Source organism: Diceros bicornis, chromosome 24, assembly GCF_020826845.1.
Source record: "Diceros bicornis minor isolate mBicDic1 chromosome 24, mDicBic1.mat.cur, whole genome shotgun sequence".
Lineage (NCBI taxonomy): Eukaryota > Metazoa > Chordata > Mammalia > Perissodactyla > Rhinocerotidae > Diceros > Diceros bicornis.
In genome coordinates, this window is record NC_080763.1 from 4,884,772 (window position 1) to 4,904,164 (window position 19,393).

A 19,393-nucleotide genomic window follows, 5' to 3' on the forward strand; every position below is an offset into this window, starting at 1 on the left:
AGGTAAACCCGCGTGTGTAGAAGTGTGTGTATCCCTTTGAGAAAACAGCCCTCCAATGACTGAGCAGCAGGACCCACACACCCCATGTCCTGAAAGACATGCCAGCCTCGTTACTCCAAACGAGGAACCAGTTCATTCATAAAATTATGGAGACTGCTATCTGATAACCGTGGCGGCCTTTGATGTTTTTGAGCTTCCTCTCAAAATGAGCCTCTTTCAAAGATAGAGCTCAGGACACTACTGCATTCTTCCCTCTCAGAGCCTCTGTCAGGCTGCATTGCAAAGGCTCAATATAGAATGGTATGCCTGGAATTAACCGAAGGGGCTTCTTGAGGCAAGGGTTCCCGTGGTGATGGAGCCTTTGACTTCAGAGGAATGAGCAGCCTCCCGACCTTTTTTGTGATCCTTACGTAAAGCCACAGGCACACATACTTCTCAAAATATTGGTCCTGAAAGGAAATCAGAGGCAGATCTCAGAGGTTAAAATGGGTGTGCATTTTTCTAATTCATCTCCATTTTTTTTTTTTAATTCACAGTGTGCACACAGCTCTTGGTCTCCAGACCTGATGAGGAGAATATAAGTTCCTATTTACAGCTCATAGACAAGTGTCTAATTCATGAAGTAAGTAGTGAGAGGTTTCACAAAACTTTTTCTCATTGCTTAGAAATGGTTATCAGAGTTTCTGTGATGTGGTCATTTGGGTTTCCAACAGCTTGTTCTTGAAGGGTGGATGGTCATAAATAGTAGCTTGGGCAGAACTCAGCTGTGGTGGCCTCAAACTTAAACACAGCTTGTGTATTCCTTTGGTGTCCAAAGATTCGTCTAGACTGAGCTCTGATGTGAGAGTGAATGCCTGAGAGAAACTTCTGACTCCAGAAGAATCCCTGAGTGACCAGCCCAGGGTGGTTAACATGCAGCCCTGCCGTCTAGCCCTTGGCGTTTTCAAGTCTGTTTAAAAATTTGTGTTGAAACATTTTGCCTTTTGGCTCAGGGAAATTTGAGGCAGAGAGGAAGAGAGAGTACACAAAAAAAGTAATGTGTGTTTGTGTGTATGTCGTGTATGGTTTGATGGCTGTTCTGCTGTGTTTTGGTTTGTGATTTTTATGGGACTTGTGTTTAGCCGTATGTCCTTTGGAGGAAAGACTGAGGCAGGCTGGAGCTGTGCCCACCAGACTCTCCGAGTGAACACAGTGTTCACCTCGAGCGAGGCAGGTCCTGGGCACTCTGCCCTGGTGGCTACTCAGAGGGAAACATGGGGATGGGGTTGTCCCTCAGATCTAGGACTCCAGTGGCTTCTTGGGTGCCCCCGCCACCCCAAAGAGATACAGACACAAGCTCTAGGCTTCAGAAAACTTGGGACTAGATAAACCTAGGGTGCTGAGACCTTTTTGTGGGATTTTGGCGTAAGAACAAGATGGTAAAGGCCATCAAGTCTCCTCTCCTTGGCCATGTTGGCAGCCAGAACCCCAGAAGTCCAGTAGGTCCCAGGGAAGGGACATACCCTGCGCAGAGATCCGGCCTCACCCACCCTCCCAGCTGCCACACGGGCATATCTGCTGCCAATGGTCTGATTCCGTTCTCAGCTCTTGGCCCTTCTGTGGTCTGCCTCTGCCTGCCCCTCACCTGCAGGTGGACAGTCTCCCTCTGGGTGTCCATCGCAGCCACCCCTCCCCTATCCCCTAAACCCTCATTTTTGAGATTTCCTCTCACAGTGGCTGAATTCTTGTGCGTCCCTCCCACCAATCCCCGACAAACCTTTTGTGTTTCCAATCCTGACACTGCACTTGTCTTGGCCAGCAAAAGGTGACAACAGAAGAGAAGGCAAGAGCACACTGACGAATTCTGCATCTCATTCATTCCATAGATATTTACTAAGCACCTAGCACCTGTCCCTCGCTAAGTAGCTTTCAGTGTGAGGGTGGTGGGTGAGATGAAAGGAAAACGGGGCATCACATACATGATGACACAGCCTATGAGAAGGCCATCCAGCGTGCCACGGAGCCCAACTGGGGAGCGGCAGGCACCGACCCAGAGCCGGAAACGGGACACTGCCTCAGGGGAACTGCCTCCAAGCCGGACCTGAAGGCAAGCTAGAGCCTGGGTGGTAGAGACTCGGTGGTCAGGAGGTGGGACAGTGCCCCAGGCGGAGAGCGGCGTCCAGGGGGCTCTGCGTCTTGTTGGGGAGAAAGACATTTCTGGTAGACTTCAGGGGGACTGATCAGGGGAGGATTTAAACTTCTGAAAAGCAAACCAGAGCCCTGCTTCCCCTCCCACACCCACTCTCTCATTGAGCCTTCAAGATGTTGGAGGGCAATTACCTTCCACCGCGCCTATGTCTGCTGAGCCCCTGAGACAGAACAACGCGGCCTCCAGCTGCCTCCGTTGGACAGCGCATGAGCTTCCTAACCGGTCTCCGCCGGGCTGAAGATTTGGCCTGATGCTTCTCGCTTTCCTGCCACCATGCATGCCCTCTCTGGGCGTCCTGGCTCTCCTTTCTGTTTCTTTCCCCTTTTCCTCCCTGGCAGCCCCAAGTGATTCAATGCAAAGACGGCACTGTACTGGCAAGAGCCCGCGACTGCAGTGGGGTGGGGGGCACTCCTAATGGGAGTCACGAGCAGAAAGGAGCTCATGCCATGTCTGCTTGCCTGAATCTGTGTCAGGATGCAGGGGACTGCGATCTGCTTTGGAAAGGGAAATGTTGTTCAAGACTTTTTATTATTATAGTTTGAGAAAGAGGAAACACATCTGAATAATTTTCCACAGCCTCAGGTTATTCTGTGTGTACAGAACACACCCTCCCTGTGAGGTTTCATCAAGGCGCACAGTCTCCATCCTGGCTGAAGGTTGGCCTGGGCTTGGAGAGACAGGACTCCCATTCACAGCCTGAACATGCTGTTCTTTTTTTTTTTTTTTTTTAAATGGGAAGTTTATTTTATGTGGCCACTGCCTTCTTTTTTTTTTTGTGAGGAAGATCAGCTCTGAGCTAACATCCATTGCCCATCCTCCTCCTTTCTTCCCTCAAAGCCCCAGTAGATGGTTGTATGTCACAGTTGTACATCCTTCTAGTTGCTGTATGTGGGACGCGGCCTCAGCATGGCCGGACAAGCGGTGCATCAGTGCGCGCCCAGGATCCGAACCTGGGCCGCCAGCAGCGGAGTGCGTGCACTTAACCACTAAGCCACGAGGCCAGCCCCCCGAACATGCTGTTCTTTAGCTGACTCGAGGGGGAGGGTGTTGACTAAGCCAAGACACCTTCCTTCCTTCCCAGGGATGAAGGGACCAAGTCCCTAGAGTAGTAAACGGAAGGACAGGGAAGCGCCCAATTTTGTATCTGAGACCAATCACTTTGTCTCCTGGATTATAATCCCAGGCTTCTTGCCTCCTCACCATCTCGAGAAGGTTCTGGGAAGATGAGCTCTTGCCCCCTGTATGAGCCTTTTAATCCAGCCGCAAAAGCTGTAGGACACATCTTCCTCCAGACAGACTTATTGGTCTGGGCCTGACAGGGAAGGGGACTCGGGAGTGGCTGCCTGGCTGTGTCTGGGCAATCTGTAGTGTGGAATATTCCTTCCCCTCCAGCCCTGAGGAAGCTGCTGCCAGCCCAGCCTAGAGCTGCAGTGGAGGGGGCTGAGGTGAGGTATCAGCCATTCTAGCCAATAGTGGAGCTCCCACAACGGAGTGCTACTTTGTAAGCACGCACAGGAACCAGCTTTCAGAACACACTCTGAGTCAGCTGTGACCTAGCTCCTGTCCATGCCTCCCAGCTGCAGCTTCCACGACTGAGAAGAACCGGCCACCACACTCACTCAGCACTGCTTAGGGGCTTGCTCCTGTCTGCACCCCAGAACTAAATGAGCCTGATGCCCTGGTGTTGAGTGAATGAGCTGACCTCTCTGGGGCGGGTGGAGTGTGCCTACATTTCCAGCTCTTTAGATGCTCTTTGCCACCATGGGAGATGTCATGTATGAATTGGTGTCCTTGGAAGCACTTTGAATGCACATCTATAAAGTTAGCCTTTTACTCCTTTGTCACTTGAAACTCAGGCCAGTTGTCCTTTGGGCTGGCTCCAGACGAACTCAGTATTGTAGTGTTGAGACCTTGAAGTCATTTATTGGGGCTCAAGATGATTGTTGAAGAGCAAGTGTGATGAACACTCATGTACCACCACCAAAGGGCTGGTCTCTGCTACCAGAAAACCCTGCGAAGATCTGTAAGCAGCACTTGCTGAACCATTGCTGAGAGCCAGGCCTGTTCTGAGTCTTCTAAGTGCTTGTCGTGTGTTATCTCATTTAGTCCATACAACGTCCCTTTGAGGGAGGTGTTATTATCCTCAGTTTTTAGAAGGAACCGAGTCTTGGAAAAGGAGCTTGCATAAGGATGTACAGGGACTCAGGGCCTTCCTCTAAGCTCCAGAGCCCTCCTCTGACCCCTGGGCTGGACCCTCCTCTCCATGGCATCTTGACCAGCACACCTGTGTCTTGTGTCCTCACTCAACATTTGGCTGAATAAGCTGGTCAAAAGCAGAATCTGTCCATCCCTTTCGTCATTAGTCCAGCAGAAACGCTTGCCTCCGCGGTTTTCAGAGGGGTTCATGTAGAGGTGGACGCTCACTGAGCATGAGCAGCAAATGAGAGGGACCACTGAGGAGAACCACATCGTCACCTTGTAGCCGTGGGACCATCCCACCATGTACCTTAAAGGGAGGTCTGCACCTCTTTCTCCAGTGGGACACTGAGTCCCTTGTTTGGTGGCCCTCTTTGATAAATATCCTTAATGGCATCTGGCTAAGGTCAACCAGGAGGAAAGAGTTTGCAAATCAATAACTTTTCTACAATATGACTCACATCTTTTTGCTGTTGTTCACATAGCTCTCCTGTGTTTAGGTCCTTAAAGATTAAATGTCATCAGGAGAAAATTAAGCTGTCATGTTTTCTCTGTTTGAGAAATCTGTTTCCTTCATGGGAAATAGCCATATAGTCTGTTACTCTAAGTAATAGCTTGTTGCTACTTCAAGGATTTCATGCCTTATTGACAAAACTACTGTGGGTAAGTTATCTCCATCATTGTTACTGCTACTCAGTCAAATTTGATGTATTTCCCACAGCACGTGGACCACAGTTCCAGGCCCTTGAGAGGGGATTCCATATCGCATGAGCAGCCTCGCCGTCTCGAGTACTACATGTCTGTGTTCACTTGCAGCGGAATTACCAGGGCACCGGCTACAACCGCAAACTCCCTAGACTCCTCTCCAGATCTGTTAAAACAGGCTCCGGGTGTGTGGGGAGGGGTCCATGAATCTGCATTGTAACAGTCTCCTTAGGGGATTCTAATATATCATGAATATGAGACTCTGTGTTGGGGACTTATAACCCCCGTAAAGTCCTTCCCTGGACCATGGTATACACAAAAGGACGCATGATATATCTATATCATGATATAGATGACAATGTAGGCAAAATATCCCCAAACACCAGTTTTAGTAGACAAGACTTGAGAAGTCATCAGATCTACCCATTTTCCTAAACTTTAGACAAAGTTTAGGTCAGGATAAGGGCACGGGGCCCCTTAACTGGAGATTTCTCAACAAAGCCCTGAAATGCAGGGACTATACTTCATTTTCTGAAACCCCACAGACCACTCCCGGTGACCACACACCATCAAGTAGATTGAGTTTTGGAGTGATTTAGCATTTCCATTTATTATGAAAATGCAGGGCCCTGCAAAAGCCAGAGTCTTCAACAATCCATTTTGCAATTCATTCTTGGTTAGTAGATAGAATCCAGAGTGGAGGCAGGAGGAAAGGGAAGGTGGGAATGAATCTGCTGGAAATGCAACCAGAAACAAGCGTTGTCAAAAACTTAATGCGTGTACCTTGACAGGCACCTCCATTGTTAAATAACTTGAATTTTCGGTACAGACAGCTCCCAAATGAAACTGACTGCTGTCTGGACCAGGTTGGAAACAGGTGAAGAAAAGGCAGCTGCAGCGACTCCGATGTTCCCGTTAAGTGCATATTTCTCCCTCTGATGCCAGGCTGCGTCACCCATTAAAAAGTCCTGTTTGTTTTTGCAGGCATTTACAGAGACACAGAAAAAAAGATTGTTGTCATGGAAACAGCAGGTGCAGAAGCTCTTCCGGTCTTTCCCTCGGAAAACCCTTCTAGACATATCAGGATATCGACAGCAAAGAAAGTATGTTGGGATTTCATTATTTGCAATGCATGGTGGTTCCCCAGGGCCTCATTGCCTGCCTGGGTACCCAGTGGGACTACGGTAGGACATCATTCCTTGTTCAGCAGGATGCCCTGTGGCAAATTCCAAATCACATTCCTTAAACAGGTGGGGTTGGGAAGAGGCAGTAGAGAGAGAGCATTCCGAGAGGGAGAGCTGAATGTGATCTTTTGTAACTCAATTTACATTGTCAAAATGACGGTATCAGTCCAGATGGGCATCAAGGGGAGAGTGGTGTGATTTAATGAACGCCAGCAAAACACTTGGTGGTTTATCCACAAAAGGGGGCTCTGAAAGGACAAAAATGGGTTGTTCTAACAGCACCTTAAGTGGTAGTGTGATTTTTTTCTCCCTTCTAGCTGCAGACAAGCTAATTATAGTCAGTGGCAGGGTGAAGAGCCCAGTGCTGGTCTATTTTGGTCTGAGCTGCAATCTAAGCGTGGAGCAGTACCATTCTTGGTTCTTCGTGGTACTTCAGCTTCTTGGATGCAGTTAAAAATAAGCCTGGTTGTACTTTGGAACCCATTGCCTTAATCTGGTTTCAAATTGGGGAATCCAGTTGCATATTAAAGGTGAATCACAGTGACAATGGGGGAGGACTTTGTGGAGGGTGGTGTTAAGCCTTGAAAAAGGAACAGGGAGTTTTGGGGAGACAAGGGAATGATGATGCAGACACCCTGAAAAATCAACATTCTATTTTACATTTTTAAACATGAGCAGATAAATAATGATTTTTTCATTTGCGCCTATCAAGTTCTGAATTCATTTCTCAGAGCATATATAGAAGCTCTGTGTTGTTAAAATTTTTGGCATTTATCTGCATGTGTGTCTTAAAACATCACTGTTATATGTTATTTAAGGGAGATAAGGCCAATGGGAATTTGTGAAAAGTCTTCATTAAAGATTAATGTAAAAATTGCAGTGTTATCCTATTCCAGCATATATAACTGTTATTTATGAAACAAACATTTAGCATTTCCTATGTGTCAAGTGGTATCCAAGCACTTTCAGAATATTAATGCATTTAATCCTTGCAACAGCCACATGAGGTAGAGGTGCTATTATTAACTCCAGTTTACAGAGGAGTCAGTTGGCAGTGGCACCGGGATTTGGACCAGGCGGGCCAGTGCTAGCTCCAGAGTCAGTGAGTGCTCTTAACCTCTGCGGAGAGCAGGCAGCTCTCATGGTCTGATGTATAGAAAAGACGATCCGGCAAAGCAACACAACACGGCAAAGCAACACTCTTTCTTGCCAGCTCCCTGGCCCCAAGCCCTCTGGGGTTGGCCTCCCTAGTGGGTTGGGCTAGACCACCTGTACATCCTAAGGATTCCTGGGAGCCCAGACGAAAGGCCAGGCCTGCTCTTCAGCCTGCTCCCCTGGGGCTGCCCCCTTCCCAGGCTCTCGCTGTCCTTGTAAGGGCAGCAGTACCTCTCCCAAGGCGGAGGAGGAGGTCCCAGACCCCTCTTGCAACGCCAGGCCCTCGGGAGACACGTTCCAAAAGGAAGAAGGAATTCAGAGGTTGAAGATGAAGATGGAGCTTTGCAGCTCATGGCTCCTCCTCCCAGAAGTGTCGTCCCCTGTCTCTGTCCACCCTGGTTTGTCCTTGGTCCCATCAGAGTTCCCTGCTTAGGGTGGGGCAGGGGGCAGTAACCTGGACCTCTCTAGGATGTTATAAACCAACGCTTGTATTGGACTAACCCAAGGTGTGTCAGTTTGGAGTCCTCATGGACCGCTTTTTATTGATTACATAAGAATGAATTCAATCATCAGTTGTGGGTGTTCAATTGGAAGCTGCTAAAGCTCTAGAAAATAATTTGTTCTCATAAATACTACCTCTGGGATCTTTTTATGCTGTTAATTTGCTTTGAAGACCTGTTTCTCTGATAATACAAAGGTAACTGCAGCCCAGCCCCTGCTTGAATTATCAAAAATCCCCAATTAATTGGTTCTTATTTATGTTAATTTATCAGTCTTTTCACACGTTTCAAGGTAATGAAATCAGTTGGTTAGATTTAAGAAAGCAGAGAAAGAGAGACACAGATGGGCAGAGCAAGAGAATGAAAAATGAAAACTTGTCTTTTCACTTTGTTCTCTCCCCAGAAAGAATGATTATTTCATCAAGCCTAGTGATCTTAAGTAACCTAAGCCTTCCCTCTGGCTGCCAGCAGTGGCAGCCCTCAACACGTCTGGCTTTGTAATACCCAACTAAGGACACCACAGTGGGGCCCCACCACCATTAGAAAGATAGCTTGGCCAAATTCTAGTCCCCATCCGTCCCAGCCCCAACGTGTTCTGGGCTCCACCCCCCGCAGACAGCCACGCTCCGTGCGTCCTTCCGGACATCAGGAGTCCCCAGAGCCCACCCTCTCTTCTGACTGGTGTCCCCTAACAGGATCCTTTGCCCACATTACATTGCTGAAGAAAATTGTCTTGCCTTCCTGGAAGCACAAATTATTTTAGCATCAATCATCGACCATTGTATTTGCATATGAGATAAGTTTTTAAAAATCCAACCAAAAAGGAAAATGAGCAAAAGAGCTCTCCACACTGAGTCAGGAATGTCTTCACAGAGCACTGAGTCATCTACCAGGTGGCCAAAATTCTGACTCCAGAAACCAAAGAACTAGTTTTTATAGTTGAAAAAAAACAACCACTGACCCTTGTCTCCTCCTGTCACATATCTCAGATGGTCCTTCCTCCAAAGGAAGGCTCTCTGATTGCATGAAATCACTTCTACCCTTCTTGGTCTGAATTTCTTCTTTCAAACCAAAAATTTTCAACCTTAGTAAAAGAAGGGAGAGGGGGTAAGAAAAAAGGGAGAAAGGATGAGATAAACAGAGACACCTCAAACAGTGAGCCTCTTCCTTCTCCTCACATGGAGATGAGCCCCGGACTGCAATCGGGAACCCTTTCCTTGACCACAAAAGCCTGGAGGTGGAAAGACGCAGCGCAGAAACCAGTTGCAGCCAGCACACTGTGGAATTCTCTTCCCTGCCCCCTCTCTCCCTGGGAAATGTAGTAATTCTGGAGAGAAGAGAAACATTTTCTGAGATCAACTGTGCTGAGGGCTTAGCTGCTCCTCCCTCCACACACACACACAACCCTCTCTTTCTCAGGAGATAACTGCTTTGCAGCCCCCTCCCCATCACCCTCAACTTGTTAAACTATGTCAGCCATCAGCCAGTCTCCTGGAGTCTCCTCACAGGCTCAGCACAGGCCTCCTCTGTGTGGCTGGGAGAGCCAATCTGTTCCATCTTGTGGCCATTGGAGGTAAAGCATTTTGACTTAAACATCAGTGACTGTCTAAAGCTGACTCTTCTTGGAAAGAATGTGCTGGTTCCTGAAACCCCACTGGCTTCTGTGTACAGAACCTGAGGCATGTCGGAGAGGACAAGTTTTTCGGCACTGAGGTCACCAGACCAATGGGAGCATGGCATCCAAGTGCACTGCCTAGGGTCCCGGCAGCCTCCTGCGTGGACCCAGGCAAAGCACGTGACCTCCAGGTCTTTCCTCAGCGAGGGCCTGTGGAGTGGGGAGCAGTCAGTGCCCGAGGTCCAGAGCACTTGCAAACATCATCTTTGTCCCCATATCCCTCCTCTCAACTGGGAGTCAGAGCCCCAGACAGGGGGTCATTTGGAGAGGCAGTATGATGGCAGAGACTGATTCATTCAATCTCCATTTACTGTGCAAGGAGCTGGTTCAGGCAGGGGACATGCAGGATTGATGAAGACAGACATCATCTTTTTTCTCAGGGAGCTTACATCCTACTGGGGCTGCTCTCTCCAAGCGTGCTGCACAGACAGATGCCAGAAATGGACTGCAGTGTGATAGAGAGGGCACTGACCCTGGCTCGGCCACCTTCTTGCTGTGTGGCCTCCGGACGGCATGTGGGTGCTCAGGGCCCGGGGACACAGCCTGAAGAAGACTGAAGAGCTTGCTGCTTAACCTTCTGGGCTCATATGCCAGCGCTGCCCCCTAATGGCTGTGTGACCTTCGTGAAATTATTAAGCTCTCTGTTTTACTTCTCCAGCTGTACAAGGGGACCGAGCGCCTCCCTCACAGGGTTGTCATGAGGACTGAGGAATCAACATAAACGTCCCAGGGCAGTGCACATGATATTTGCTCTCAGATGTTAGCTCTAATTTGAGTCATAGCCCTTTCCTGGCGTGAAGCCCCTGACCCCCGACCCCTGTAGGCGTCATAACTGTCACAATGTGAGCAGACCCCCAGGAGGCGTCCCACTGGCAGCCTGGGAGTGGGAAGGGCTGAGGGCGGCTGACGGTACCTCGGTTCTGCTCTGCTCTCTCTGCCAGCCGCGGCTTCGGGCAGTCCAACTCCCTCCCGACGGCCGGCTCTGTGGGCAGTGGCATGGGCAGGCGGAACCCACGCCAGTACCAGGTCCCCTCTCGGAACGTCCCTTCCACCCGCATCGGCCTCCTGGGCACCAGTGGATTCGTCAGCTCCACCCAGCGCAACACCACAGCCAACCCCACCATCATGAAGCAAGGAAGACAGGTTTGTTCTGCCCCAGGGAGGGGGCTGGGCAGCCAAGCTCAGGGCCTAGGGCTTCAGGAAGTCCCCCCAGATGACCCCAAGGTGAGGGGAGAGGCCAAGGGGGCCTAAAATGAGGGACAGTTGTCCCTGTGCTCGCAGGTAACCAGCGTTGTTTACATTGTTTCTCTGGGAGACACAGCCAGGCCGTGGCTGCACCTGGCTTCTTGGGGATTGGCTTAGTGTACCCCATCACCACTTTAAGCGTGGGGGCCCTGCACACGGGGGCATTTAGGAAGACACACAAGGCCTATGTCTCATTTGCCTCGATCCTTGACCTGCCCCAGCAGATCTCACCACCTCCCGGATCTGGCTTCCAGGGCTTTCTTAGCTTTTTTATCCTCACAAGGCAAAGAGCTCCTTTGTCATGGTCCCAGCTGGGGTGGAGAATCCACAGGAAGGAGCCTGGGAGAGGCTGTCAGAGAGAAAGCTGAAACATTCTCAGCCAGTCAAGGCCATGCTGTCCAGAGGTTCTCCCTGTGTGATTTGGAGCTCTGCACCCCACCAGTCCTCCCCCACCCCACCCGATGCTTTCCACCTGTGTGTGCCCAGCTCTGTGGGGCTCTGCAGGTTGGGGCTGGGATTGGTGGGACACAAGTGGGTCTGAGGTTCTGCGTTGTCCTGAGAAACTAAGGGATGGCAGATTGGATTAAAAACAGGAAAACAGCTCCAGGCGAGAGAGGCCAGGATCCACTCCCCAGGGGAAGCAGCCCCGGTATGAGAGCCCTGCTTTCTGACCATTGTGGGAAGCCCCCAGATTGGTTCAAGAGGAAGTCACCGCTAGGACACCCGTGAAGTAGTAAACACACAAGCTGAGTTTTGCCAGCTCGTTGCCAGCTGAGTTCTTTTTTCTCCCTCTTGCTTTGTAGTAAATTGTAAGAATCTCAAGAAGAAAATCAAATGAGAGCCCTGAAATAGTCTGTGCTCTTCATTGCAAACATTTATAGCAGTCCCCCATTTCCAAGAAAGGTGATAGGAAAAGCAAAGGCAACAAAGGGATGAGAAGAGCTTGGAGACAGAGAGGGAGATGGGTGGGCAGGCAAAGCTGAGGCTCAGAGAAGGGCCCAGGGCTGGGGGAGTGGATATAATGAATGGGATCTAAACCCCTTCTCTACAAATGTACAGATGGGCAGTGCAGGCCTGCAAGCCCTTTTCCAGAAGTCAGCAGAGAGTTCTCTGGGGTGTCTGCCTCCTGAATTCTGGGGGGGCCCTGCTCCAACCCCACCCTGCATGTCTGGACTGACAGGTTCCCCTTGGGTGTCTCTCACTAGAACCTCTGGTTTGCCAATCCCGGGGGCAGCAACAGCATGCCCAGCCGCACACACAGCGCAGTGCAGAGGACCCGCTCGCTGCCCGTGCACACTTCTCCACAGAACGTGCTGATGTTCCAGCCGCCAGGTAGGCCCGGCACTGCCCTCCCACTCTCCTCTGCCTCGGCACAGAGGGGAGGCCGGGACGCCAGAGTAGATGCCCTGGTGACCCAGCCGGGAAGTGCTTAGCCTCCACTGTCACCGCACATTCTGTTGAGCTTCCAGAAGCCTTTCCTTTTTTAGACCGTGCCTTGCCAGCAGGAATAGCGGCTCGTTGGCTGGGAGCCAGCACATGGAGCCCCAGAGTCAGTAGCAATCTGACAGGGATATTTTTGATACTAGGCGTACTTCTAGATTGAGTAAACCAGAGATATCACCAGAGGGCTTTTGGGGGGAGGTGGGAAGGATTCTACGTGTAGTGTGTGTGTATGGGTTGTGTGTATGTGGGGGGATGTGTAGAGAGTGAGACAGAGAAAGAGAAGACTCGATGGTGGTGTTGCTAAGAGACGCCCCTGCTTTGGGCGTGCCTTGCAGACATGTGGGACCAGCCGTCTTGCCTTTTCTGGGTTAAAGATCAGCTTGGTGCACCTCAAGTCCCTCTCATTGTGCCCCACGTCTCCTGACACAGAGTAGCCAGAATCGTGCACAGCCAACAAATGTTCACACCCTTTCCCTGTGCAGACAGCAACCTCTTAGACTCCACGAGGAATACCAACCCACGAGAGCAATTACTACACCGACTGAGATGTCCCTCTAGGCGGCTAAACCGGACATGTGTTGTACCTGTAGGAAAAGACGCGGCTAGGCAGTAGGTGCACTCCATACAATAAGTCTTCCAGGAGTTTAAGGAAGGAAAATGTCACTGTGGCCTGGGGTGGGCAAGGAAGCTTCTCAGAATTGAGCTGAGCATCAAGGGACAGAGGGTGAAGAAGTGGAAAGAGGAGACCAGAGTTATAGGCAGAAGGAGCCAAGGAAGCAGCACTGTGAGAGCCACGGTGAGTCCCCGCTGTGGCCAGGCCAGAGAGTTGGGCTGAATTGGCAGCGAGCAGACCAAGGGAGCTGGAGACAGTGCAGCTGGTGGTGGGGACTCTGAATCCAAGGCCGAGGAGCTCGGACCCAGCTGCTCTCGAAAGGGAATCTGTGGAAGATTTTGAGCCCGGGGGTCAGGCAGGATTGTGCATGGAGGAGGGAGAGAAGGCAGAGTGGAGGTGGGGAGGCCACAGAGAAGGAGGAGGACACTGACGACGAGGAGCCACCGCCACAAGGTAAGGTGTGTCAGGAAAGGAAGGGTCATCCACGTGGTCCAGATGCTTGTTTAAAGTTGCTTCTTGACTTCTAGAACCCTTCCTATTTGCACACTTTTGTTTTAAAGCTCCTTTTCTCCGTTTCAATGCTTGTAGCTATTTTTCTTCCTGGGAAGAAATACTGGATAAAATTTGGGCGTCGTGAAGGCCTTCTCCCTGGGTAGTTCCAGCCTCAGTTTTCATGCAGAATTATACATAATCCCTTCCCAATAAAAAAAGAATCTGGACAAGATTTGAAGACACCCTGGGCGCAAGGAGGTCGTTCACTTTGAATGAGCATTTCACCGTGACCTCAGCGCCGGGACTGCAGCCCAGCCACCGTGCAGCCTCACAGGAGCCCCGGCACAGCTGACCGCTCTCCTTCAGTCCTAACACCTCTGCAGCCTGCTCTCCTTTCCAACCTCCTGTTCCCCTCCGGCAGCTATCCTCCAAGTCCTCAGTCCTCTATGTTCTCGCCGCACCTTCCCCGCGTTCTCCGTCTTAATTAATTGAGAAGACCGGGCCCATGGGGAGGCTGGGCGGTTCCTGGGAGGAGGGCTACTTGGGCTTGTTGACGCGGGTCCTCCATCTGCACTTTGTTTCCCTTCCACAGTAGCACAGCGGTGCTGAGCGGCTGGCTTGTGCTCAGGACAACTATGACCCTAAGGCCATTTCCACCCTCTTCCCATGAAGCCTCTTGTTCCCATAATTAAAGAGTCAGATGATACAGAAGGGCCTATAAGGAAAAGTGCCTGTCCCCTCCTCTCCCTGTCCCGGCCCACAGGCCCCTCTCCCAGAGGCAGCCACTCTCAACTGTTCTCCATTTTCCTGGCAGTTACCTGCAAGTCTGTAAATAATGTTCTTTGGATACTGGACTTAGAACTCTGGAACGCTTGAGGTTTGTTTGTTTGTTTTTTGTTAGCCTCTGCCAAAGCAGTACAAACCCACTTCCAGCAAGGCCCTGACAAAGCACAGTATTTCTAATCACGAACGTGGCGTGGCCCAGGGCTAGTCCCTGTTTCCTGATTGCAAACACACTGGTGAGCGCTTGGCAGGGGCCGCTGGCGGTCCTGCCCAGCACGCTCGGCACGTGCTGGGTGGCTCTTCCTGGGACATGGTCATGAAGGGCAAGGCAGAGCACAGCCATGACCAGGAGCTTTCGCTGAAGGGAATGGAGGCTGCAGCCAGTCTCTGCCGTGGACACAGGGAGGCTCCTCAGCCTTTCCCAGACTGAAGTGTATCCCTGGCCCTTGCAGATCAGTCGCTGACGTGGCACAAGTCACATCAGAACTCTTCCTTCCTCCAGAGGTGGCAGCCTCCTTCCTAGGGCAGCCCGTCTAACTGCCACAGCCAGGCCCAGACGAGGGCTCATCCCAGAGAGACAGGGGCTCTTCGAGGTGGGCCGGGCTCGTCTGCTCTGCAGATGGCCCTTCCACTCAGAGCAGCACATCCTGGTTAGCTGGGCAGGCGTCCAGGGGCTGGTGGCCAGTGGGCAGGACTAGACCATAGGGATCCCATCAGGGAGGCAGAAAGGGGCTTTCCTCCTCACACGAGCAGTAGTGACAGTGACACAAAATGGACGTCACACAGTAGAGATGTGTGACTGACCCAAAATGCAATACTCAGAAAACTGTTACAATACAACATAGTGTTTCCTCCTAGCCATTAGATGTCTTCAGAGCATCCATTTTAAACCACATGGGCAAATCTTGAAGACTACAATGCGTGCTGAGGAACCTATGATTCTATAAACTTAAAATAGTTCCATGAAGATGAAGAAAGACTTTAAATATCTCCAAAGAACACAGGACAGGCTGAGGCTGGAGCCGGCCTCACGCTGTGTGTCTGCTGACCGTCACCTCGCTCAGCTGTGCAGGCCACTGCCCTGTTCCCCGGATCTGCTTCTCCTGGGCCCTGGAGGCCACGTCAGGTGGGTTTTCCCTGTACCCGCACGTGGATGGGCCTTAGCTGTTTCCCAGGACAAGCCGTGAGAGCCGTCAGCTGACTGTCACCTCCTGCTGGCCTCTGGATGAGTAAGAAACACTAAGCTGGTCCTCCCAGAGCCAGGGGGACAGGGTCTGATACACTCACCAGCACAGTGACTTGAGCTCAAGACAAGGGTGGCGCCCAGCACCAACTGTCATGTTCCTTTGAGAGGCGGGGTGTTTCCTAACTGGACATTAGTTTGGACACTGCTTGCAGAATGATGCCTTGTCTTGGAAGCAGATCTGTTCCTGTTGACCTGGGCTCAGCCACGCTTGGGATCCAGTCAGAGAGGCTCTCACAGTGGCCCCGGGGGGGCACTAGGAGGTCCTAGAGGCTCCTCGCCACCTGGAGGGGCCTGGCTGTAAGCAGGCTTCAAAGGGAAAGCACAGGGAAGGGTAGGCTGGTAGCCTCACAGCGCTGCATTATGGGGAAAAGCATCCTTCCCTTACACAAAACCTAGTTTGCGCCAGACGGCTCAGATGTGAGGTGGATAAGGCACTGCCTTACGTGACAGCATTTCATGGTGTGACATGCCTATTCACCACAGCAAACCTCCCCTGTGCACCGGCTCACGATGGGAATTCTACTGTTAGAATGCTGCATACCTGGGAGCACAGTGCATGACGCTGTTATCATTCATTTCCTCCGTAGTGTGAGTTTCAGATTCCTTCCTGAGAACTGCTCTTAAAAAGAGTGGAGAGAAGAAGAGTGCCATCAGTGCACTGGGCCCATTAGGGGAGTGGAAGGGCTGCCGTGCAGAGGCACTGACTGAAATAGGGACCCGCGAGAAGTGCTTGATAAACGTTTGCTCCCTGCCTTCTGGAAAGGCATGGCAAACAGCCCTGCCTAGGCCCGGCAGATAGTGGGGAGGGAGGCTGCTCAATGAATCAGTTCTCTCACAGCCAAGAACTCAGCTGGGCCCGGGCCCCTCTGCTTCTGAGAGACAAACTCAGAGAGACCAGCTTGGGGCAAGATGGTACGGTATTGTCTTGTACAAATTCTCCTCATCACTTTTCGTGAAATTGTGGGTCCCGGAGGATTTCCATAGCACTTGCTTCCGTAGATTAGGAATGAGGCTGCCAGAGAAAGGCTGCGTTCCCTATGGCAGACGCAGGGGTTTGACTCATCATTCATGGTCCTCTGTGCCCGCCTGACCATCTCGCCTGACCATTTCCCTGCCTACACTGGTGGCTCCTTTTGTTACCACCTCCCCTTCCTTCTTGGCTCCCATCTTGCCTTGGTCCCTTCCTTCCTGACTCCCCTTGGCACAGAGCCCTGGCTCCCACTGCTCTGTCCTCCGTCCCTTCCTCGTCAGCCCAGCTTTCCTGACTTCTGTCCTTCCACAACCCCGCTTCTCACTTAACAGACTCAGAGCCTTCCTAGTTATTCAGCAGAGTAGCCTCAGTCTCTCTGGCAAAGTGGGATTCTGAAGGTTTTTCCTAGAACACCCTGGCGTTTTCTTATTCTGAAGTCCTGAAGACACTGACCTCATCACCTCAGCCTCCGCGGCTTGGAGAGAGCTGCAGAATTGCACCTGAGGGGCCACAGATGAGAGACGCAGCTGGGATGGCCGCCTTCTGCCAAGGAAAAGCCATGTGGGGGCCCACAGGTGGACTCTGCAGCAGCACCTCATTAGGGATAGGCAGCCGCTCCTTCCAGAATCATCTTGACCTGAGTCTGAGCACTAGGCTCTGCACTTGTGGGACTTCTGAAAAGCTGCAATTAATAAGCGCCCAGTCAGCCTAGACCCTGGGCACCCCAGAACTGGGGGTTCTCACTAAATACTGGAATGGTCTGGCAGTCAGGGGAAGAATTTCTAGTATTCACAGATGTCATCTGAGCTAAGGAAACAGGCCCATTTGAAGCAACAGCGGAGAAGGCTCAGTTAGAGTCTTTCCTTGTTGCCTTAATGAAGACTCGAGACCACGTCTACCTGGCCAGTTACAGCTGGGTTCCTGGATGGACGCAGTGGGCCCTACGGTCAGCAGTCGCCATAGCAAGAGCTGGCCTGGAGGTTCATTTGGGCCCGAGGGCAGGAGCTGCCCAGATGCCTCTCTGGGGCTTTAAGAGCTCTACCCACCAAGCCACACATGGCTGAGGGCTTCTGGGCTGAGGTGGAAGCTGTTATCCACCCAGCTGGTCTCCCTCTGCCTTGTATGTGGAGGAGAGGCCACAGATCTGTTTTTATCAAATACACAATTAAAAAGTCACACTATTAGGAAACTCTGGAGTGTGAACAGATGGGCTTCTACCACGACTTCGAATTTCTCAGCCACTCTGAGAGTGGTGGGGGTTACGACTCCCCAGGGCCCCAGAGAGAAGAGCTGGAGGATGGAAAGCAAGCATGCCAACTTGCACTCTAAAAGAGCAGCCACGAGGGTTTGGAGATTCTGGAGTAGAGAGCCCTGAGTGCCTCAGCCCCCTTCTTGGAACATGCACTCCTTAGCCTAGAAAATGGCATTTTGCTGCGTGTTGGCAAGAAATCCTACAGCTGAAGCACTTCTCTCCAAATGGCGAGCATCTTTATTTATCCAAATCTCTCCACAGTGTTTGTTTAAAGGGGAGTGCTAGAGAGTAAAGCAAATTTTACAATGAGCATATGGATGGCTATAATTGCCGAGGGTTTTTTTTTTCCATATTTGCTAACTGGCTATATATAAAATTGTGTTTCTATTTTATAGATTTCACACCCTGAAGGCTGCTAATTTTTGCATGCATATGATTTTCACATGAATGGATGAAAATACTGAAATACTCTTCCCTCTGGATTGTCTAATTGCTCCAACCCTACTCTGAGGGAAACAGTGGGTGGGGTGGGAGTGACCCTTCCGTTCTGCCTGGCCCCCAGCCTCCTGGAGGCCGGATTGGCCTTTGTCAACTCGTGAGTTGGCACAGTTGTCTTCCAGATCCGTCCACGCTGGAACTTGTGTCGGAAAGAACCCTGTCTGCTCCCCAGCGCTTTTCATATTGATCCATTTGCCAACCTTCCCTTTGAGAATTTTGAATACTGGAAACGACATTTGCCTCTGAATTAGCTGTATGGGGGAGCATGGATTGCAGAGAAAATCTAAACGTATATCTAACCAAGGAAAACAAATACTGTGGTTTAGCCATTGGTTTCAACTTCTTATCCCACCAAACCACCAACCGCATTTTTAATTCCCTCCTCGCTCTGGCCCCAGTGCCCCCTGGGGAGATGTGAAGGAGCGAGGAAACGGCCTGAGTCTGGGCCATGGCCCTTTCCCTGCATGACAGGGAGAAGAGCTGAGGCCCAGGAAGAGAGCGGCTTCCCAAGGTCGCCACCAAGGCAGTGGTGACAATGAGACTGCCGGGCACTCAGTGCTGAGGTTTCTTCTGCCTCCCCCATAGGAGTTCACAACTCTTAGCTGTCAGAGTTCCTCCCATTTCTCACTCCATCTTTTTCATCACTCAGTAGACAAGTGTGAGGTGCAGAAGGCCGTGGCTGGGTATTATGGGAGATTCAGAGGTATGCGAAAGCATTGTTGCTGTCTGCAAGGCACTTCCAAGCTGTTAAGGACATGGAGGAGCTCCGCAGGGTGAGAGGCGAGGAGGTACTGACAGTGGGGGCCCCAGCAGAACAGAAGAGGAGGCTCCAGGGGCTGCGTCCCGGTCAGAGGAGGAGGGCCTGGAGCCTGGAGAGGTGGGGAGGGTCCAGATGGTAGAAGGGGCTGCAGGGGGCTGTGGTTAGAACGCACACAGCATTGTCCTGGGCGGTGGGAGGCACAGAGCAGACACCTCGCCTTTCCTTCTGAGCGCCTGGGGCTGAGGGTTGACAGGCTCCCGCCGTCGCTGCGGGCATGCGGGGAGCATCGGCCCTGGAGGCAGACCCCCGTGGGTTCTTGTCTCAGCTCCCTGCTAGCCGGCTGACCTTGACAGTCACTCAGCCTCTCTGAGCCCCACTTAGGAACTGGGCACCCGACACAGGCTTGGACTCAGAAGAGGCACTCACATGCCATGGGTCTGAGCCAGGCCCGATTCTAGGCACCAGGAGCAGAGCCACGTCCTGCTCCA

The 19,393-nt window shown here is 51.4% G+C and overlaps 1 protein-coding gene across 9 annotated transcripts in view; it reads left to right on the forward strand.

The window, feature by feature from the left end:
* SAMD4A (sterile alpha motif domain containing 4A) overlaps nucleotides 1-19,393 on the forward strand; it is a 211,673-nt gene that overhangs the window by 183,154 nt on the left and 9,126 nt on the right. For 4 of the 9 annotated variants that reach the window (XR_009223672.1, XR_009223675.1, XR_009223674.1 and 1 more), the window contains 5 exons: nucleotides 537-622; nucleotides 5,106-5,274; nucleotides 6,074-6,192; nucleotides 10,545-10,746; nucleotides 12,054-12,180. Coding sequence is in view for 4 of the 9 variants with exons in the window: in XM_058566955.1 (XP_058422938.1) it covers nucleotides 537-622; nucleotides 5,106-5,274; nucleotides 6,074-6,192; nucleotides 10,545-10,746; nucleotides 12,054-12,180; nucleotides 18,795-18,807 (716 nt within the window). In the remaining 5 variants the exon portion in view is untranslated. Of the gene's footprint in view, nucleotides 1-536; nucleotides 623-5,105; nucleotides 5,275-6,073; nucleotides 6,193-10,544; nucleotides 10,747-12,053; nucleotides 12,181-18,794; nucleotides 18,919-19,393 lie in introns of those variants that run through there. The other 5 variants (XM_058566956.1, XM_058566958.1, XM_058566959.1 and 2 more) reach the window with 3 other exon arrangements.